The sequence below is a fragment of the Ailuropoda melanoleuca genome, chromosome 8, assembly GCF_002007445.2.
Source record: "Ailuropoda melanoleuca isolate Jingjing chromosome 8, ASM200744v2, whole genome shotgun sequence".
NCBI classification, from domain to species: Eukaryota; Metazoa; Chordata; class Mammalia; order Carnivora; family Ursidae; genus Ailuropoda; species Ailuropoda melanoleuca.
In genome coordinates this window covers 88,605,133-88,628,368 of record NC_048225.1, presented here as the reverse complement: position 1 = coordinate 88,628,368, position 23,236 = coordinate 88,605,133, and the positions used below count along the sequence as shown (strand labels likewise).

Here is a 23,236-nt window from a genome sequence, read left to right as displayed (position 1 = left end):
TTATTTGAATCAGAGAAATTATGAGGGAAACTGGCATACTAAAAAGCAGTTTCAGAGCTGACCCCTTAGTTTATAATTAAGAAAAAGAGTTCTGAGAAGTGTGGCAACTTCTTGCAAAAATACCACAATAAGCTCATATTCCTTACCCTGACAACTTGCCGAGTACTTGTGATGAAGGTTTTTCTTATACTCAATTCAGTCGCATCGAGGTTGAATTTTCTAGGGTTTGCTTCAACTATGCGTGGGTCAAAAAGTCAAGGGAAAGCAATTTCATCATTAAAAACCTAACAAACCACAAAGTCTCTCACAGGTAAGCAATAAAATCTGGCTTGATGTTTCTTTTTTTTTTTTTTTTTAAGATTTTATTTATTTATTTATTTGACAGAGTCTTAGAGATAGTCAGCGAGAGAGGGAACACAAGCAGGGGGAGTGGGAGGGGAAGAAGCAGGCTCACAGCGGAGGAGCCTGATGTGAGGCTCGATCCCATAACGCCAGGATCACGCCCTGAGCCGAAGGCAGACACTTAACCACTGTGCCACCCAGGCGCCCCCTGGCTTGATATTTCTTAGAACACAGTCAACTCGACACACATCACTCTCAAACTTTCTCTCACAGCTATGAAGATCTCTGTGCCTCTGAGTGGAGAAGACCCACCAGATTAAGAAACACAGCCCCTGCCGACTGGGTTCACTACAAACCCATGGCAGGCTGACAAAAAAGCTGGGCTTTTCCAGATGCCTGCCAGCACTCTTATCTACTCTCTTCTGACTCCAGATCGCCTTTCCCATGACGGCTTTGCAAGCCTTTTTCATCTGCTGCTCCAAACCATCCCATTTATGTCAAGAAGCTAACCCTGCTTATTAATCTAGAGGTTGAGGCTTCTTCAGCAAAGCTTCCCCGAATTTCCTCATTCCCAGCGTGGTCCTGCTGCCCCATGTCAGACACTCACATGGCTCTCTGGTCTTTTCACTTACAGTCTGCAAATATATAGTGTTGTTATTTAATGTCTGTTCCCCTGTCCCCTGAGCCCCATACATTGGGGCTCCACCATAAATTCAATGAGGGCTGGTACACTGTTTTGCTTTATCAATCCAATCTCAGAAACTAACAAAATATCCAACACATAGTACACTCAATGATTATTTGCTGAATGAATGATGAATACACAGGCATACCTCATTTTATTGTGCTTTGTTTTACTACACTTAGCAGACATTGTGTGTTTTACAAACTGAAGGCTTCTGGCAACCCTGTGTCGAGCAAGTGTATGGGCGCCATTTTTCCGATAGCATTCGCTCACTTGCTGTCTCTGTCACATTTTGGTAATTCTCACAGTATTTCAAGCTTTTTCATTATTATATTTGTTATGGTGATCTGTGATTGTGACTCACTGAAAGCTTAGATGATGACGAGACTTTTTTAGCAATCAAGTATTTTTCAATTAAGGTATATACGTTGTTTTTAGACAAAATACTATTGCGCACTTAACAGACTACAGTATAGAGCAGACAACTTTTACATGCACTAGGAAACCCAAAAAATTCACTTGAGTCACTTTACTGAGACCAAGATACTCACCCTACTGTGGTGGCCTGGAACCGAACCTGCAATATCTCCAAGGTGTGCATGTATCTGTTATTCTGCCCTCTTTCTCTCACAATTTCTCTGTCTCTCCGGTCTTCTTCTCTTCCCTCCCTATACCTGTGCTTTTGATCCTACCCACTCACACATTTTGTTCCACTAATTTTTATCAATATACTTTTTAAATAATTTAAAAGGCACCTAGGGTCACTATGATGAATAGAAATATAAATAGATTATGCCCTCCACTTATTAACTGCATATGAACCTGAAAAGCTGGTTTCCTAGATTACACTTACAGAGAGAACAAGAGAGAACTGAGAACACACAACTGGGATATCTTCAAATTTTTGATTAACTGGATTTTTTCCAGCTGCAAAAAGGTCATCATTCTCTGGTTTGTCAGTCAGGTCAGCAGACCTCCCATCGATAGCATAACTTAAGAGAACAGACCTGACTTTACTAAATGCAGTTTCATGGTACAAAATACCTCTCTGATGGACACTGGCATTGTAACATCACTTCTTGACCAGGAAAATGACAGTCCACAAAAGGATTTTCTTTTGGTTTCTAATTAACAATGTAGGACACTGGTCTGTATACACCTTTATGGAATAATGACTAACACAGAAGCTCACTGCATGTCAGGCCCCACACTTACCTGCTCAACTTTCAACAACCCTAAGAGATAGGAACTACTGTAATCCTTACTTTCTACTGAAGAGGAAACTGAAGCAGAGAGCAAGGCGCCCAAAGTCACACAATTAGTAACTGATGTAGCCAGGACTTGAACACATGGTCTGCCCCAGGGTCCGAGCTTATAACCACTGCACCACACTGTCTCCATGTTGCTGGATTTATCATGCACCGTAGAAGAAGGTGGCCCCTACACCTTAGCTTACTGGGCAATTATTTCAAGTGTGTCATGGTACAAATAAGAGCAACATCAATCGATTATAAAAGGAAATATCTAATTGATGTACTTGAGTCATCTGGATAAAAACGTGTTCACTTTTCTGTTGATCCCTAAGGCAGAGGCACCATAGAAAAGGATATTGATGGTCTCGTCAAGGTCCTCGAGATCCCACTCTATGCTCCGGAGGTTGTTTCTCAGCTCGTTGGTGGTCCAGTCGATTTCTTCCCTTGTTGCTGTGGAGGGGTCCTGGAGGAGCTCTGTCCATCTCTGAAATAATCCCTGGGCAGTGTTGACTGCTTTCTGTACCTCTCTGTAACCAAGGAGAGGGGAAAGGTCTGAAATCACAGACAACATGTTCCATGAACAAGTTAACTACTGCCTGACCTAAGTTAACACTTGTGATCACATACCATCTTCAGCAACTACCGTTCCCAAAAGTGTGTTTACATCTTTATAGAAGGCTCTTCGTGAACAAATACCAAAGTTCAAACCTTTAAAAATAACAGTATTATGTTCTCAGCTGATCTTGGAATAAAATAGTCATTACTTAAATAGCTATATCAGGTTTACTGAGGACATAATTTAATGTTTCTCTGAACAGCCTATACTTAAAAGTCATAGAAGAAGCAATCCTACAAATCAACTAAAGTGCCACTAACATTCACGCTCCCATTTGGTGTGATAGTAATTTATATTCACATGAACAAGTCCTAACACAGCTTTCCTTTTCTTTGGGGGTGGTGGTGGTGAGAGGTAGTGAGGGTAAAAAGGGCTGAGGAAGGGTTACTCATGCAGTTAGTCTTTCAGAAGGGAAGTATTTTAATCTGACTTTTAAAATGTTTTTAAATTCCAGTATAGTTTACCCCCAGTGTTAGGTGAGTTTCAGGTGTACAATACAGTGACTCAACAATTTCATACATTATTCAGTGCTCATCATGATAAGTGTGCTCTTAATTCCCTTCACCTACTTCCCCCATCCCCCCCACCCCCCTTCCCTCTGGTAACCATCAGTTTGTTCTCTTATAATTAAGCGTCTGTTTCTTGGTTTGTCTTTTATTTTTCTTAACTTTGCTCATTTGTTTTGTTTCTTAAATTCCATATATGAGTGAAATCATATGATATTTGTCTTTCTCTGACTCACTTGTTTCATTTAGCAGAATAAAACACTAAATTCTACACCTGAAACTAGTATTACATTGTATGTTAACTAACTGAAAATTAAATTAAAACTTGGAAAATAAATAAAGTAAAAATAAATAAATAGAAGTGATACACATTAAAAAAAAAAAGACCAACTACTTTTGAGGTAGCATTCTATACTGCTGTAGTGAGAAGGACACTGTAACTTTTCGGAAATGCGAATTTCCGACACAGAAGAGAAAAACAAAAAACAAACGAACTTGGCCTCCTAACAATGGGCCGATAGCCACAATTTAAATGTTATAATTGAATATTACTGCATATAAAAAACAAAAAAGAATCATTTTATAATTATTTGGTTTCTTGTATACAAAAATTATAATCTTCATGCACCGAAAGGAAGAGATCTGTTTTGATCCTTCAATGATTTTTTTTTTTTAAGATTTTATTTATTTATTCAACAGAGATAGAGACAGCGAGCTAGGGAGGGAACACAAGCAGAGGGAGTGGGAGAGGAAGAAGCAGGCTCTCAGCAGAGGAGCCTGATGTGGGGCTCCATCCCACAACGCCGGGATCACGCCCTGAGCCGAAGGCAGACGCTCAACCGCTGTGCCACCCAGGCGCCCCAGATCCTTCAATGATTTCTTAACTAGTTCTTCCGGGTGTTCACTCAGGATGTTTGCTGCCTATAGCTTTAAGACAGAAACTGCATATGCGTCCTATTCCCCTGACAGTTTAAGTACCAGAAGATAAAGCACTAACGAAATGAAGAAAGGTGCCTTACAATAATATTTCAGTTTGAGAATACTCATTAGACTATTAAAATGGAGAATACAGCTATGGGGTAAGGCTGAACACATCATTGAGCTATATGGACAACAGTGACATCACGCCAGGTCTGTTCAACAGCCAGTTTACGGGTTAGCAGAGTCCTCTCATTGTTCCTTCCGCATCAGCCTTATACTTTCAGTGCTAGTGAGAAACTCTAACATAAAAAGGGGAGAGACTAAGTATCTGTTTTTACTTTCTCGTAAGGTTTTTGGCTGATTTGGTAGAGAAAGAAGTACACATCTTCCCATAATACCAGGTACTTGGTTTATTTCTAAGTGTTGAATATCAATTATGAGAATAGAAGACAGAGTTAAAGAGGTATCTATAATATCTCATTTTAAAGAATATAGAAATTAACAATTCTGTCAAGTACATATATAAATTCCTTTTTGAGAACCGAAGAAAGCCTCAGGCCAGGGCATACCACATTCTCCACCCCCAGAACACAACCATATGCTCAAATTAAACTCTCTTAAGTAGCAATCCCTACACTTTTTTGGCCTCAGGGCTCCTCTGCGCTCTTCAGAATTACTGAAGACCCCAGAGAAACTAGACCGATGTGTGCTCTTTATCTATTGCCATTTACCATACTAGAAATTCAAACAGATGTTTACAAAGTATTTATCAAGTAATCAAACATAATGAACTACCTACATGTTAATATAATGTTTTTGCAAAAAAAAATTTCCAAAACAAAAAAAAATTACGCTGTTTTATATGTTTGCAGATCTGTTTAGTATCTGGTTTAACAGAAAACAGCTGGATTCTCATATCTCCTTCTACATTCAGTCTCTTGACATGTTTTATTCAAGTATATGAGGAAAATCCAGCCTCATACAGATAGACAGATGGAAAAGGGAGGAGTATTTTAATAGACTGTTTAGATAATTGTACATATTCTTTTTTGACCCTATACCAAAACTCAATAAAGTGGCAATTTCTTAAAGGTTAGTTGCAATGTGGAACCTGAAACTGTATCAAAGACATTCTGAACTCTTCATATATTACAATCCATTGCCCTACCTTGTATTTTGAATGGATCTTTTTACCTACCCGTGTTTGATTTTATCACATATACTGGTCATCTGGAAAGTATCAGTTTACTGAGTACCAGAAGCCTTGCAAATGCTGACTCTTTTCATTACACAATATCCCAAATCATATAATATCGCCACCAATCTCATCAGAAAAACTTAACTATCAGGAACCTGTAAGATGATAGGAGTTGACGCAAGCTTTCCAAAATTTTGTTTTTAAAAAAAGGCTCTACTTTTATCATCAGCAAAAAAACTGTCAATTGTTTTCTATTAAGTGACAAGTTCACTTTCTTCATTTTTGGGAAAATATCTCAAGTACTTTTTAGATAATTGTGAAATCTGAGAACATGTCCAAGTCTCAATAGCCAGTTTGCCAGGCATTCTTTCAAGTAAAAATGAGAGTCTGTGGAGGAAAAAAAAGGAGCTATTTCAGCTAGCAACTCAATCACAAATTGCTCTTCCCAGAGACAGCCATCTTATTTCACAATATAGCAAAATTGCTTCAGCATACTCTCAGTTTGTCACACAGAACAGCAAAATGTGTACTAAGGCTGGGAGAAAACGTTTATGAATTACAAAACTGATCAATGTCTTTTATCTAGAATATAATTTTTTTAAAACTCTCAAAATTTAACAAAACTAAAACAAACCCACTTAAGAAATGGGGTGGGGGTAAGGGAAATGGGCTAAAGATGTGAATAGTCACTTTACCAAAGATGACATACAGATGACAGCTAAGCATACAAGATGTCCAATACTATTAGTTATTAGAAAAATGCAAATTAAATCCACAATGAGATACCACGACAAATGACTGAAATGCCAAAGTGCTGACCAGGTGGTGGAGTAACTGAACTCTCATGCATTTCTAGTGGGAATGCAAAATGGTACAACCACTTTGGAAAATAATGTGGCTCTTTTGTAAACATGTTTACCATATGACCAAACAACCTCACTTGTAGGTGACATGAAAACTTACATTCACACACCACCTGCAAATTCTTATAGTAGCTTTAGTCATAATTGCCAAAAATTGAAAACCACCAGCCCTCAAGCGATAGTGACTAACCTAACAAGACCTCCAGTCAGCCGAGACCACCCAGACCAGTTTGAGCGTAACCCCCAACTCAACCCTGCGTAGATGGACCATGGAGTTACCTCTAGAATGACCAACAACTACCTTTGCCTCATTATATTAAAATCTTCAGCCAAGGAGGAGCACAAACCTCATTTACATAACATACAATGTACACATAGGCATGTCTTCTGAAGGCACATGGGCAACCCTCTACCCACCTCTACATATGACAAGGCTCTCCTTTTAAAATATTCATCCTAACCCTAAATAAAAGGAACCCATCCAACATTTGCTCAGGGAGTCACAACTTTGGAAGTTATTCCCTGTGATCTCCTTATTTGCTGCAAATAGAGTTTCCTTTGTGCCAACAACTTACTTGATGTATTATGTTTTTTTATTTGACTTTATTTAAATTCAATTAATTAATATATAGCATATTATTAGTTTCAGAGGTAGAGTTCAGTGATTCATCAGTTGTATATAACACCCAGTGCTCATTATATCACCTGCTGTAGTTTTTATCTGTGACTCACCAAGGAGCAAACTCACATTAGTTTGGTTACAAAGGGACACAGAGAAACCTTTAGGGGGATGGATCTGTCTTATATCTTATTTGTGGAGGTGGTAGTTACACACAACTGTATCCATTTGCCAAATTCTGAAGAACTGTACGCTAAAAATTAGGATCAATTTTACCGAAGGTAAATTATAACTTTATATAATTATATAACTATAATTATGTCTTTGAGGATCAAGATTTGATACAATTAATAATTTTTACTGTTTCAATGAAGAACACTTTTAAGGGAATATGACTTTTTTTCTTTTTCACTGCGAGGGAGGAACACAATGACGACTACTCAGTTTGGTACCACTGCCCTGACCTAGGCAGTTTTACCTGCCACAGCTTTTTCAATCACTGGTGTAAACGTCAGCACAATGGATAAAGCAAACCACATCTGAGTTATTATGAAAAGCGTTTTAAGCTCAGGGACTCTTCTGTGAAAGGGGTGAGAATCCCTTGAGATCCAAGGACTACACTTTCATAACCACAACTCCTAAGACACTGATAGTCAGACTTGAGGGGAGGAGGGGCACATGGATGGATTCAATTCTAGCAGCACAGAGTGAAATCAAGGAGTCCTCAAGCATGTTCTGAAAAAGACGTCAAAGAAATGGCAGGAATCAGAAAAATGCCACAAAGCAATCCCAGGATAACATTCAACACCCCACAGGCCCGGGCCAGTGACCTGGCTTATTCCACTCTCGATCTCTTATTTTTTAAGAGGTTTCATCTTTAGTTTTCAGTTAGTGGCACATACATAAGAAAGGCAAAGTAGTCATTACTTTGCAGTTCTAAGACAAACATTTCAAGGAATTACAAAGGTGGGAACTATCAGCAATGGTTCAAATCTCGAAAAGCCAGAACCTACAGTGTATCAAGGAACCCTATTTTAATAGCAGTATGTGGTGTCCCTCAAAGTTTAAAACATCCCCTGACTTCATTTCAGCTTAGTGCTAGCCTGAAAAAGAAGACATGAAAGGAGAGTAGAAAACATCATGTGTCACAAACTAGCCAAATATTAATGGTAACCAGAATTTTCAAGAGAACTTGGGATTCCTGATCAGTTTCAAGGGCCACAAGACAGAGCTAATAATGTGTGAGACTAGTGAGACAACTTCTTCAATTAGGAGCCATTTGTAAATATCTGGAACTAAATATTTAAAATCACTAGGCATTCCAAGTAAATCAATTAACAGGACAGAGAACAACAAAAAGACAGAGGACCATATAATAGTGTCATGTTTGAGATTTGTGAGGGTTTTAACAAGAGAAGGAGAAGAACCCACTCACTGAATTTTCTTCACACTACTTTCTCAGGAAGGGCAAGGGAGCTGTTTCTGTGAGAAGTGGCTAGTTAGGCACTTCCCCCACACACATGCCCGGCACTGCCAGCTCTGCACAGCCCATGTGAGCACAGTACCCTGTGAGAAGCGCAGCACCCTGACCAGAAAGCAGCAGCTGCTGACTCCTTAGGCGACAGAGAGCCACTTTTGTGTATAGTTTCCAGAAAGGTCAAAATCACAAAACACTGCTTTCCTTTTCCTGTGAAGTCTGGTTTACTTGTTTGAGGTTCTTCTTTCAACTATGTGAAGGGAATGACTGAAATCTGATGCCCAGAACTTTCCATGAGGGGCCAGGTATACCTTGAATTTTTGGAGCTCTTCAGCTTAGTAAACTTCTTGGTTAACCATCTGCTCACCAACAGCTCTGGGAATCCTGTCTGGCACCATTTCACCAAAAACTTGCTGTTTACTCTCCTAGGTAGTACAGGTTTAGCTCCTGACCCAGAGAAGGTCCCCACAAGAGTCAGATTTTCTGCTGCCACATCTGTTACAGATGTTTCCAAAGTCAGTTGTCTGACACAGTCCATGGCAACAAGAGTCACAGTGTTGGAAAATGCTAGGGGTGAAGATCTTCTACCTTGCTGTCTACCAAATGGTCTATCAAAATCAAGGGACCTGTCATATCCTCATGGATTAAACTCCATGAACACCAGAATGAAGGTCCTTCACTGCAGTCCGCCTCAATGCCCAGGGAACTACTGATAAGCAACTGCCAAGAGTGAAAACACAGTCTACATCTTTGAAGAATGTATCTTTTGGGCAAAAATGAAGTCATCAAAGCTTTCAAAACCAGATTCTTCCATTCATTATAAATAAAAAGTTGACACTGTCAGTACTAACCTAGCTTGTTTCCAAAGCCAGTCAAACACTAACCCTCTGTCATTGCTAGCTGAGCCTCCCCCGTACAACATTCTAGTCTGTTCCACCATGAGGAAGGGCCCACCATCCCAACCAAGCTCTAGGGCTAAAGGCAATACACCCAGATGTCCATAAAAATCACCAAGTTTTCTTATCTAGATCTTGCCAAGTTTTTCGGTAAAGTTTGGGGAGGAGTATCTCAACCATGAAGGAGCTTTGGTTTCGCAGAATCTGCCACTCAGCTATGCCAACAAGTTGCACAATAACTGTAGCTGCAACCTCCATCAGCCTTCTGATTTCTCCTTTCTTCTTTGATCATGCTGATAGACTCTGAACTGGCATCTGTTCCAGTCACTGTGTCTGTATAACAACCACCCCCAAAACGTAGTGGAGTAAAATAAGTATTTATTACGCTCATGGATTCTGCGGGTCGGGAAATCGTGCCAAACACAGAAGAAATGGCTGGTTCCTGCTTCACAGTGTCTGTGGCTGCAAAAACACAGGCTCCTCGGTAGTGCCTCTCCACATGATCTCTCTAGCAGAGCAGCTTCAGTGTAGCTGGACTTCTCACATGTTAGCTCAGGACACCCCAGCCTTGCATCCCGAGTCAGGAAGATGCAGGTAGAAGCTGTACTGGCTGTCTCTTAGGGCTTAAGCTTCAGGAGTCAAGCAGTGTCATTTCTGACTCATTCTGTCAGTTGAGGCAATTACAAAGGTCTGCCCAGGTCCTAGGGAAAGAAATTAGGATCCCAGCTTGATAGAAGAATGCTAGCTTCACAATTTAAGAAAAGCAAATGGGGCAGGATATATACCGGGGTGGCCACCTTTGGAAAAAGACAATCGGCCCCAAGACCAGTATCCAGAGCAGTGATCCTTCTGCACGACTCTTTACAGAGAGGTTCCTGTTTCATCAATATACTCAGAGGCTAGGAAAGGCAAATTGTTTCCATTCTAGTAACGAAACCTGAAAAACCCAGGCTGTGCGAGCCTCTGCAACCATATCCCCCCTCCTGTCCCCTAGCCTACCAGCCTCTTTCCACCACCAATCCCTTGTGCTAGGTAAGGGAGGAGCTCTTGGTACTGCTTGACTTCCACACTCACATCTTCTGTATTTAAGGGGAAAACCACACACACTCCTGTCACTTGACCTCACTGTCATTTCCAAATTCAACTGTACGGTGATCAACCTTTTGCAATTACTCTTGTGGGGGAAAAATTGATTCTACTTAGTTACCCACGGTTATATACAATATTGACTTCAGTTTGCTGCTGCTTCCACAACCCCCCTGGGATAGTGCTACTGCTACCAATGACACCGCAGATCAAAGTCAGGACTGGCTTGAATGTGTCTTCACTTTCAATGTACTTGCCACTACAGCCTTCATAGCTATTTTCCTGAAACTCTCACTTCCTTTGTTTTTGTGTCATTGTGCTCTTCTAGTTTCAACCAGTTTTCTCTTTCCTTTTCCTCTATTTGGCCCTAGTGTTTCTTAGCACTTTTCATAGCTTCTGGGTGTTCATCAATACTCACAGGTTCAAAAGATCCCTTTCAGCTGTTGACTCCCCAACTGCATTACCAACCCTAGTCACTCACCAGGATTAATTCCTTTATTTTGAGCTGCCTATAGGACCATTCCATTTGCCTAAAACCAAACTGATCTTATCCTGCCTATAAATTAATTAATTTCAAAAATTTTTAAAAAGCAAGTATTCAAACAAAAAGATAAAGCAGAAAAAAAGTCTGCTTCCTTCTCTAACTTCCCCCTTTCAGTCAATAGTGCCTCTATCTTCCAAGATTTCAAACTTGTCTAGACACTCTTCCTCTTAAAAGTTCTCACCTTGCACAACTTCTACTTAAGTCCAATCACTGGATTTTAGATCTGGAAGGAACTTTCAAGATATCTAGTCTGCACTCGTTGAACAAACAGGAGAATTGGAGCTCAGGCATCTTGGCTGTTTGCCTCAAATGCTTCCGACTCTGTGAGGTGCCTTCCAGTACCAAGACCTATTCAATCCTATCTTTGCTAAGCCTTCAGACAAATCTATTTTTTTTGTGGAATCAGAAGACCTGGGTTTGAACCCTTAACAGCTGTTTGCCCACAGGCTAGTAAACAGTAACTGCTAGTTAAAACTGCCACCTGATTAAGAACTTACAATAGGAAACAGATTAAATTTAAACTCCTCGGCTGGGTATTCCACATCTTCCTCCCCCAAACTGGCCCACTTTAATATTCAACCTGATTTCTCACTGAAACAAAATCTGTGTCAGCTGGCAGGTCTCCTTCCCATCCTCCCCTTTCTCATTCCTGGCTCTAGACTTCTGCTCGCTTCTTCCCCAGCGAAGAGTCCCTACATCTCTGCAAATGAAAAGTAGACATTTTCTTTAAGGGCTAGAATGAGACCCTATACCTGCTTCACTAAAATGTCCTTGACCAACATTCCCACTGGGGTCTTTCCTTTTTTCAGTCTCCATAACATCTCAACTCTACTCTGAAATCTTCCACACAATGCACATTGTCTTTTGCCTACACTCAGTGTGTCTGGCATGGTGTTGTCAAACTAGACTACAATTTCAGCCAAATATAGTATTACGCATTCAATAAATTTATAACAAATGTTTGCAAAGTTTTTACAGTGAAACATCTGATTCTGACTTTAAAAAGGAGAATTGAGATTAGACTTACATTCATTTTTATTAGACTAAAATTACCTTTGCAGGCAAGTGATTTCTTTTTCAGTGATTAGACCAATAAACAGTTCTTTCAACATTGTGAATAAAATGTACATGCCTGCCTTCAAAGAACTCATAATCTAGAGTTAAGAAGACTGCACATACGGACAAATGCTGGTTAAAGAATGCAATGTACACCATATTGCTCATCTGCTTACTTAGGCCATTATTTCAACATTGATCCACAGCCAAGAACCTGGAAACTATCCTTACTCAGGCACACAAAGCCTCCAAAACAACAACATAGTAAAGAGCCACAACATTCATGCCTTTCACCTACAGGAGAAGCTCACTTGGTACCAACGGACTCTCATATTCCAATGGTCAATTTTGTAGTTTTCTTGGCCATTCAATTAGAAGTTGCAAGTTCTAAAAGACTGACAGCAAGACAGGGAAAAATACCCAAAACTCAAAATGGATGCACTCATCAAACAAGCACCGCATGAGTTCTTACAAAATACAAAGATGAAAACAACAGGATTCAAATATGATTTCTTAAAATGAGAATCCCAGGACTGTTAAGAGATCAGGGGAAATGGGTGCGGGTGGGAGATAGGAGACAGGCGTGTATTCTGGAGGGCAATCTGGTAATATGCATCAGAAGCTTTGAAAATGTGCTTACTCTCTCAATTAGCAAATCTGCTAAAGAAATACAGGCTATGGAAATAGAAGCAGCAATAAAGACCTGTCAGGCATTCATTCTCCTTGCCACTATTTTATTTGTAACAGTGATAAATTAGAAATATCTTAACTGTCATCCTAGGTAATCATTTATATTACATTTTTAAAAAAGATTTTATTTACTTATTTGAGAGAGAGAGAGCATGCTAGAGAGAGAAAGAGCACAAGCAGAGGGGAGGGGCAGAGAGAGAGGGAGAAGCCAACTCCCTGCTGAGCAGAAAGCCGGACCTCAATCCCAGGACCCAGGAATCATGACCTGAGCCAAAGATCGACTGAGCCACCCAGGTGCCCTCATTTATATTACATTTATATGACAAAAAACACTGCAGTCATTAAAAGCCCTCCCACTGAAGACCTTTTAAGGATATAAAAAAATACAGACAGCCCTCCCATCCTCTTTCTGCACTGCCATAATGTGCACAAGAATGTCCTGGCAGATGCTCTCAAGAGCATTAACAATGCTGAAAAGAGGCAAATGTCAGGTTCTTATTAGGCTATGCTCCAAAGTCATCGTCCAGTTTCTAACCATGATGATAAACATGGTTGCACTGGCGAATTTGAAATCAGTAACGTTCACAGAGCGGGGAAAATTGTTGTGAACCTCACGGGCAAGTTAAACAAGCGTGGAGTGATCAGTGCCAGATTTGATGTACAACTCAAAGATCTAGAAAAATGGCAGAATAATCTGCTCCCATCTCACCAGTTTGGTTTTGTTGTACTGACAACCTGTGGCATCAATCAACCTCTGACAACCAATGGCATCACGAACCATGAAGAAGCAAGATGAAAGCAAACATGAGGGAAAATCCTGGGATCCTTTTTCTAGGGATACATACGTGCAAATAAAATGCCTCAATGGAAAAAAAAAATAACAGAGGAAAACATTATAATACAGTATCATCCCAACTTCTGAAACAATTATTCAATAATAATAATACACACATATATAAATTCTGGCCTTTTCACTTGTAAGCCTGAAGTTCTGTGTTTTTGTTTTGTTTTTTTTTACTAAGTTTCATTTTCTTCATTTGTAAAATGATAATAATAGCACCAGTACTTACTTTATAAGGATTAAAAAAATAATTGTTAGGTTCTTAGCACAATGCCTGATATATCATAAGAGATCAAAAACTGATGAAAAGGACTGCCTAAAACTATTAATAGAAATAAAGATCAAAAAGACACCAAAATTTTAACAAATTATTTTTGGATAGTGGCATTTCAATAAATTTTTATTCTCCTTCTCATATTTTTGTTTCCTAGATTTTCTAAAATAAGCATATATTAATTTAACGTTAGTTTAAATGTTACTCAAAAACCAGTAAGACATGGTCTCTCCTCTCAGAAAGGGAAGCTTATTTGGATGGAAACATAGAAACAGACATTTAAAAGAGAATATTTATTGGGCATTTAATATGTGCCCCCAACTGCTAGGTAATTTACATGCATTAACTCATTTAATCCTTATAACCAATAAAGCAGGTATTTTTAAGCCAATTTTGTACATTGCTAAGCCATTTTGTACAAAGAGGTTCAAAGAGGAGAATTAACTTGCCCAAAGTTACACCAAGTAACTGAGAGGTCAGATCCCAATGTTGGGTCAGCCTGCTTACCAAAAAACAGTTCTTTCACCAAACTTCACTGCCTCCTGAAGTCAGATAAAAAGAAAAATTACACCCAGAATCCACTTTTTCTTTCTCTTTAACCCTCTTTATTCTTACAGAACTTATCACCACCTGACATATCACGTTATTTGTCTGTTTCCTGTCCTCAGAATGCAAGCTCCATAAGGATGGGATTTAGTCTGTTCACTGCCGTACCCTCAGCTCCCAGCACACAAAAACAGACACTCAGTAAGGATGTCAGAATAGAGGATTCTGAATAGAGAAATGACCTGATCGTGTCTGTGTGGATACATGTGGTAGCAGTGCGAAGCTTGCTGAAGAAGTTGCTTACAGGAGTCCAGGTGAGAGAGAACGAGGACATGCGTTAGGGTAGAAGAACCATAACTAGAGAGGGAGAGAAGATTCCAGAAATATCTAAGGGGTGGCACTGATAGGACACGATGATCAAGTGGACGTGAGACTGAAGCTGAACGGGGAGTCAGGAGTGGAGGGCTAAGAGGAGGAAAATCTGGTTAGGCATTTGTAGGGAGGGGAGAGAATGGGGCCAGAGTGACCAGGATGTGCTCAAATACACTGGGAGTACCTGACACAATGGGCATAATCAAGCTCACCCAGTGAGAGCACATGGAGAGGATCCAACAGAGAGGCTCCGAGTTAAGGGCAGGCCAGAGGTGATTCAGGAGAGCCTGGAGTTATTTTATAAGGATTAAAACAAGGAACTGAGCTCTGGTGCTGTAAATACCACTGTGAATGTCTACGCCAGGTAGGGGCCACATGTGCCCTGAGAGCTCAGCTGCCCCACTGCGGTGGTTTTCTTCTCTGTGTCCTGGGATCCTGCTCTGAACAGGACACTGATAGTGTCAAAACCTCAAATAACCAGCCTCAAACATCCAGGCATTAAGAACTGCATATTTCGATTAACACAGCTTTCTAACTAGTCCCCTTTTAAATCTTTCCTCACACTGATGCATCCAACAGTACTACCAAATCAATATTCCTAAAAACGTTAATTTCATTCCACTTCCCAGATTTAAAAATCTCCAATGGCTTCAAAATCAGGCTCTCCTTGACCCTATTCTACCGGCACTGTGACATTTTAACAGTGTGAGTAGAATCAGGCAGTTCAAATTTGAATCCTGGGTCTACCACTTATTAGCTGTGTGACCCCAGGCAAATAACTTAACCCCTCTGTGCTCCCTCAGTTCCTCATCTCTAAAATGGGGCTAGTGCTCACATCACAGAGCTGTTCCCATCAAGCGAAAATTTTTATAAAGTGCTTACTTAGCACAAAATGCCTGGATAGGAGTTGCATCCTTAAAATGTTAGCTATTATTATTACTTCCCTTAAATAAACTTCCTACACCACCTGGGATGCTCTCCTTGATCATTTCTAATACACAATGCCCATCTCAGGGCATCTGCTGGCAATGTTCCCACCCATGAATCACTACTCCTTACCACCCGCACCACCACCACGAGTATTTATTTAACATTTATGCTGTATATTCAAGGTGCTGGGCTGGAAATACAGGAAAAATAAACAGTCCCAACCCTCAGAGCTCATAGTCTAATAATGAAAGACAGCCAGAGCTTCAGAGGTGCAATAACGTGTTATGAGTGCTAAAGGAAGCACTTCCTGGAGGCAATGCAGATGCTTACACTGAATCTTCAAAGCTCAGTGGGTGACCCAGGCAGAGCGGGTGTCCGTGGAGTAACAGCACCCAGGATGGAGTCATACTTACCAAGTCTGACCTTGCTGGAGCTCTGAGCTGAGGGTAGGCAGAGTGGGGGAGGGGAAAAGGATGGCTGGATCACGGCGGTCATGAAGTGTTTGGACTTTATTCTGTAGGCAACAGGCAGCCACTAAATGATGTTAAGTACGGAACCCCTGCTTGAGTTCTAGAAGAGCTATACCTCTGTTACCGAACGTGAGCTCCACATGTGACCACGGGACGCCTGCGATGCACTGGTGTGACTAAGGAACTAATTTTCTTAATTCAGATCAATTTAAAAACTGACATGCAATTCCGTTACTGGAAAATTTTTAAGTATGTTTGGAATGTTTGGGTATGTGAATCTACTTTTTCAACTGTAAATTTAATGAACTCTAAATACAGATCAAATATTTGTGATGAAAATTTAGTGTCCAAACTGAGATGTGCTATACGTATAAAATATATTCCAAATTTGAAAACTTTATACAAAAAAGTAAACTGTCCCATTATAAACTTCATATTAACCACATGCTGGAATATTCTGAGTATATTAAAGATAACATTAAAATTAATTTCACCAGTTTCTTTTCACTTTTTTTTAAGTGAGCTCTATGCCCAATGCCCCGGAGATCAAGAGTTGCATGCTCCACTGATTAAGCCAGCCAGGTCCCCCTTTCTACTTTTTAACATGGCTACTAGGAAATGTAAAATGGCATATATGGCTCACATTATATTTTAGATAGCACTGATCCAACAGAACCAAGCGCAGATGACTAGAAACAGGCAGACCAATTAAGAGGCTCTTTAACAAGAGTCCAGATGAGACACAGGCCTGAATACTCTCAATTCTACCCATCTTCATAACCTAATTCAAGACCTACTACTACTTCTAAAAGCTTTTCCAATCATAACCATTTCTAATGAGTTGCTTTTCTCAGAACTACTGGGGCACTTAATCTTCTGTAACATTTGCTTTATCGCTTAATTTATCACCTGTCATTTCTACTTATTTTGGGGTGAGTTGTTTCTCAGAGCCATCAGCTGCTAGGCTAAGGGCTACAACTTAGGCATCTAATTTTCCATATCGTGCGATGCATTTTCAATGCTTTTAATAAATAGGGGTACACGGCTCTGCAAATATTCTGTCACAGCCACCCATGTGGCCAATTGTACTTTTTCAGCAGAAGGTCTCGCCAATCTCTTCCTTCAGACACCTTAAGGACATGAGCTAAAATGATATAAAAGTCAACCAAGAATCCAGGCCAATATTCCAATACAGCAGTGATATCTAATCAGTGAGCGAGCACTGGTAGACTACATTGGATACTATCAGGGAAAAAAGGCAAAGATGTCAGAGCAATTTCGCATTTTCACAGATTCCATTAAAAATCAAACAAACAAAAAATTTCTGATTATCCCTGGTTTCCACTGCCAGAGATAACCTTTGCAACCTAAGCATTAAGAACTTTCATTCGAGGAAAAGACGCACGGCTTTAACATTTAAAAATTAACCCCTAAACTAATCTTTTTTTTTTTTTTAAAGATTTTTTTTTTTATTCGACAGAGATAGAGACAGCCAGCGAGAGAGGGAACACAAGCAGGTGGAGTGGGAGAGGAAGAAGCAGGCTCATAGCAGAGGAGCCTGATGTGGGGCTCGATCCCATAACGCCGGGATCACGCCCTGAGCCGAAGGCAGACGCTTAACCGCTGTGCCACCCAGGCGCCCCTAAACTAATCTTTCTAACAAATAACACATTTTCCAGGTAGAGAGCCACATATTACCAAACAATCTGCAACACAGCATTTTCCTTTGAGTAGTAGCATCCTACTTTAAGTAGGATGAAGAAAAAATCCTTTTAGGAAAATGTTAAGAAGTATATAAATATATTTTACTGTATCATGGATAACAAAGTACTTCACCTAAAGTAGCATGTAAATTCTCTGAGAAGAATCCTTAAAAAACACAAACACTCAAGCAACTAGTCAGGCAGAAATAGGAAGCTAGCAGCAACTAGCTCCAAGCAAAGGGACACTTCGTGGTTAATAGGACTGATCTGGGAACTTTGTAGTTCCCAGATTTTTTTATGTCTGACATTTAAAACATAAAGCTGACAAGTTACAATACCATGAGAATCCACCTTTTTTGCATTTGTTTAATGGCTACAAAGATAATATGGCAAAGTGCAAATAAAGTTTCTATCTCCAAACAAACAATCGAGCAATCAAAGATGGAGTCAGGACAGCTCACAGGGAAAAATAAGTTAAGGCAGTTCTGTTCTGAAAGGCTGGATAAGAAATGGGGGAAACCTGTCAAAGAGCCTGGATGAAATCAGGGAGTTAAAAAGAAAGCATTCACTTCCTTTAGCACTGTGGGAAAATCCCAGTTGCTAATAGAAAGCTGAGGAAAGTTTAGTTTGGCTGATTTCATTTTGTTTTCCTTCCAACATCATCGCCGAGTTCGAACGACTGCTTTCCTCCCCTCACATTACTCAGTAAAAACGCCCCCACTGAATTGAGTTGTCTTCCGGAGCCCTGCTCCCCCGCAGCCCAGCCTGCAAACGTGCTCAGACGCCTCTGGGCGTGTTGTGGTCTCACCACTCTGCGGGCCGGCGCTCCAAACTCAATGGACAATGGGAGCTCACCCCCATCAACGCCAACTACAAAGCTCAGGAGGGCCATTTCCCTTTTCCTGCCCAGATGCTGTTTTCCCTCCTTCGAAGTAGGGTCCCGGCTCCACTAGAGCCCCAGTGTGGGCTGGGACGCGTGCCTCCCTCCCCACCTGCAGAGCTGATCTCCCTGAACCCCAAATAAGTTGTATCTCCGCGCACAGCCCACAAGGAATCCCCTTCCCCAGGGGCTTGGTTGGGGGCACGGTTTTCACAGTCCAGGTAGTACGGGGAGGGGATGCCTCTGGACGCTTGGTCATGGCCCTGCAAGCTAAGCCGTCCTCACTGTCCCCTCCCTAGTCTCCACTTGTATCCCCTCCCCCTCCAGCGAGAAGAGCGGGGAGGTGCGGGCTGGCAGCACGGCCACGTCCTCCTCCAGTGGAGCTCAAGGGGACACTCACCCTTTCACCACAAAGAAGGGGTCCTCCATGGACATGGCGTCCCGGCACCCGGCTGCCTCACGCCTGCTCCGCTCACAGGGCGCCCGCACCCTCCAAGCCTCTCTCTGCCCACCCTACCGGTCTGCCGCAGCCGCCGGCGCCTCGGCCTGGGGAACCCAAAGCAGCTGGCGCGCGCAGGCCGGGGCGCACCGGACCGCCGCCGGTCCAGCACTCGATCGCCCCGCAGACCGAATCCCCGACTCTGACGCCGGCCCCCGCGCCTGCCTCCTCCCCCGGCGCGTCTGGCCGGCTTGACCCCGCCCCGGGACCCGCGGCCGCGGTCGCCGCCAACCACAGAAGCGGCCCGCTGCACCACTTCCGCACCCGGCCTCACGTGACCAGGGCCAGCCCCACCCCCCGTCGGCGGGGCTTGGGCGCCGCGTCACGCAACCCTGGAGGCGGGGCTCTGAGGCGGGTGGGCGAGAGCCAATGTTCCCCCACCTTCCCCACTCAGGCTTCGGGGGAGGAGATGCTTGTTCCCTTCTGGGGGGCAATTAGGTTTTCAAGTTATGCACTAGTACCTGATTTGTACAATCATTTTACCTTTCCTGTACCTTTAACACACTTGATTTTGATAACATATGATTTATAAATCCATCTCGTACTTGCAATAAATCACGCTCACATACATTATCTGACAACGATAAATGTTGCACACCTCCTTTATGTAGGTCTTACTTGTGTCCCCAATGCCCTAAAGGCTACCATGTGCATTATCTCAATTTTCCTGGTGGGAAGGTATTATTTCCAATTTGTAAATGACAAAAGTTCAGAGGTTTCAAGATTTCCTGGGGTCACACACCCTGAACAGGGCGGAGTCACAGGTTATGTGTGCTCTCCTCTAGACTGGATGTATTTCCTATTGCTGCGTATCCTGCAAGTGAGCAGTAAGGTAATTCATACAGCATACAGTGCTTCCCTGGAGAGAGCTCCTCTGAGAGTCTAAGAAAGGGCCAGGTACGGCAATTTCTTCCCAGCTATAGTTCAAGAGCCCTTCCAGATAGCATTTTGGTCACAGCAATTAGCCAGCTCTCATGCTGTGTATGCTATAGGCTTTGCGAACTTTAATTGCTAATTATCACCCAGCACTTACCGTATGTCAGGCACTGTGCTGTTATCTCAGTTGCTCTCATAATGAGGTAATTACCATTATTATCCCCATTTTACGAATGAGAAATCTGAGACTCTTGGAGGTTAAGTGACTTGCTCAAGGTCACCAGTCCTTCTGGAGATGAAAGAGTCCTCAAAAGCCAGACAAACCCCGTTTGAACCTGGATTCTATTATTTGGTTTCTCACCTACAAAACATGAATAATAATATTTAGCTTGTGGATTATCTGAAGGTTAAATAATAACGCATGTAAACCCCAAGGCCCCCAAAGAGTGGGGAAGCAATTGTAAAGGTACAACCAAACCAATGTGGTTCGCTCCTTGGTCAGTCAGAAACTGAACAACGTTAAGTTGTCGCACAAAGAAAACTTTTATTTGCCACAGATAAGGAGATCAAGGGGAATGGCTTCTGAAGCCTTGACTCCCCAAGAGAGGGTGAACGCGTTCCTTTTGTTTAGGGTGAGGATGAATATTTAGATAGGGAAGGCTTGTTCCTACGTAGAGGCAGGCATAAGGTTGCCCAAGTGCCTTAAGGAAACATGCCGATATGTGCATTGTATGTTATGTAAATGAGTCTAAGTCTCCTCCTTGGGCCGATATTTTAGAATTATGATGAAGTAAAGGTAGTTGTAGGTCATTCCAGCAGTCACTCCATGGTCCATCTACGCAGTCATGAGTGGGGGTCTAGCTCAAAAGGTCTAGGTGGTCTGGGCTGGTGGAAGGTCTTATCAGGGCCTTCACCATCACTGGAGGGGTGGTTTTGGGTTTCATGTGCCTGAGTTAAGAGGTAAGCCAGAAAGAAGAGCTTAGGGGAGCCTGGGTAGCGCAGTCGTTAAGCGTCTGCCTTCGGCTCAGGGTGTGATCCCAGCGTTCTGGAATAGAGTCCCACATCAGGCTCCTCCGCTAGGAGCCTGCTTCTTCCTCTCCCACTCCCCCTGCTTGTGTTCCCTCTCTCGCTGGCTGTTCTCTATCTCTGTCAAATAAATAAATAAAATCTTTAAAAAAAAAAAAAAAAGAAAGAAGGGCTTAAGGGAAAATGTGAGACAAAGATTAGTGAGTATAACAGGTAGGCAGGTAGGCAGTAAATTAGGCTGGGGAGGAGAGAGGTGGAAGTCTCCATGCTAGGACGCCTGGGTGGCTCAGGTGGTTAAGCGTCTGCCTTCTGCTCAGGTCACAATCCCAGGGCCCTGGCCCTGAATCCCTCATTCGGCTCCTTGCTTGCCTGGAGCCTGCTTCTCCCTCTGTCTGCTGCTCCCCCTGCTTGTGCTGTCTCTGTCTCTCTCTCTGTGTCAAATAAATAAATAAAATCTTTTTTAAAAAAATAAAATAAGAGAGACTCTCCATGTTTCTTTGAGACCCAGGAGGAACAGTGAGGTCCGATGTGGGGAAAAGAAGTTTTGGGGAGAGAACCATTTACTTTGGCTATGGACATATTGAGATGGGAAGGCAAAAAAGAATTGTTCATTCTTTCAACAAACACATGTAATTGGGGGCAGATGAGAATACTGATTAAGAGCCATGCTTGGAGCCAGATGGCTTGAGTTCAAATCTCAATTCTGTGGCTTCCTGACTATGGTATCTTGGGCAAGCTGTTAAATCTCTCACTGTCCTTATCTGTGAAATGGACTGCATCCTAACACCTTCCTCATAGAGCATCACAAGGATTAAATGAGTTAATTGTGAAAGGTGCTTAGAACAGTGCCTGGTACCTGTTACGCTCTTACGGCTCCTAGGCACTGAGGACACAGAGATGAATAGGCTTGGTCCCTACCTTCAAGGGACTCTCAGATTGGTGGGACAGACAGACCCCATGGAAAGGAAAGCTATAATTAAAATGAGGGAGAAAAAAGGAAGCTACTTCTTTTTCTTTTCTGTTCTTTTTTTTTTTTTCTTTCTTTCTTTTTTTTTTAGGTTTAATAGGCCCCGGGTCCTGGCATAAACAATCCCTCAGGAAGAATACTCAGCAAAAAGCCTTCTCCTCCCATCCCCCTGCCAAAAAAACAAAAGAATTAAAAATTCTCCTGGAATAAAAAATCAAAACAGTAGTTGCCTTGGGGTGGGAGTATTGACTGGGAAAGGAAACTTTCTGAGGCAATGGAAATGTTCTATATCCTGATAGGAGTGTCGCTTATACAGTTATATGCCTCTGTTAGAACTCATCAAACTGTAACACTTAGATCCTGTTCATTTTGCTGGAAGAGGCTACCACTCCATCTCTGAGTTTTCTGTACAGCGTCGAGAGGGCTTCCAGACTCCGGTCTCTGAGTGAGTCTGCAAAGTTAGAAGGGTGAGTGACGGAGGGAGCCTGCTGGGGGCCAGGCTCGGGTCAGTAGGCCACAGATTAGATGAGCGTGAGGGTCAGAAAGTACGGAATCACAACCCGTCATGAAAGGTTCCAGGGTAGACCGGAGCCATCCCCCCCTTTCCCCTAAAAGCTGTGGGGGCCCCATGACACCCCTACAAGGGAATCTCTTCTACTCTCAAATGAATAAAAATATCTAATCTGCTCCCTCCCTAGGTTGTTTTAAGGATCAAGTGGGATGTTGAGTGTGAAAGCATTTTGGAAAGTATGGGGTACTGTAAGTACCCTAAATCCTTTTTTTAAAAGTAATTAAAAATGCTTTCCTTGTGGTGAAACACAAGTAACAAAATTTACCATCTTCCCCACTTTTAAGTATACTGTTCAGTAGTGGTCAGTGCACTCACAGTGCTGCTCAACCAATGTCCAGAGCTCTTTTCATCTTTACAAAAACAAAACTCTAACCAATTAAACAACTCTCTAGTCTTCGCTTCCCCCACCCCCTGGCAACCACCATTCTACTTCGCATCTGTGGATTTGACTACTGTAGGAATCCCGTAAGTGAACGCATACAGTATTTGTCTTTTTGTGATCAGCTCATTTCACTTGGCATAATGTCCC

The 23,236-nt window shown here is 41.9% G+C and overlaps 1 protein-coding gene across 2 annotated transcripts in view; it reads right to left on the bottom strand.

Annotated features, from left to right (window-relative positions):
* The window catches only part of STX6 (syntaxin 6), a 41,251-nt gene extending 21,729 nt beyond the window's left edge, over positions 1–19,522 (bottom strand). The window contains exons 1-3 of one of the 2 annotated variants that reach the window (XM_002920801.4): positions 19,169–19,522; positions 2,638–2,807; positions 147–241 (exon numbers count right to left, since the gene is read on the bottom strand). In XM_002920801.4, the coding sequence (XP_002920847.1) occupies positions 147–241; positions 2,638–2,807; positions 19,169–19,203 (300 nt within the window). In that variant the 5' untranslated portion in view covers positions 19,204–19,522. Of the gene's footprint in view, positions 1–146; positions 242–2,637; positions 2,808–19,168 lie in introns of those variants that run through there. The other variant, XM_034666843.1, reaches the window with a different exon arrangement.
* Positions 19,523–23,236: the final 3,714 nt, after the last annotated feature.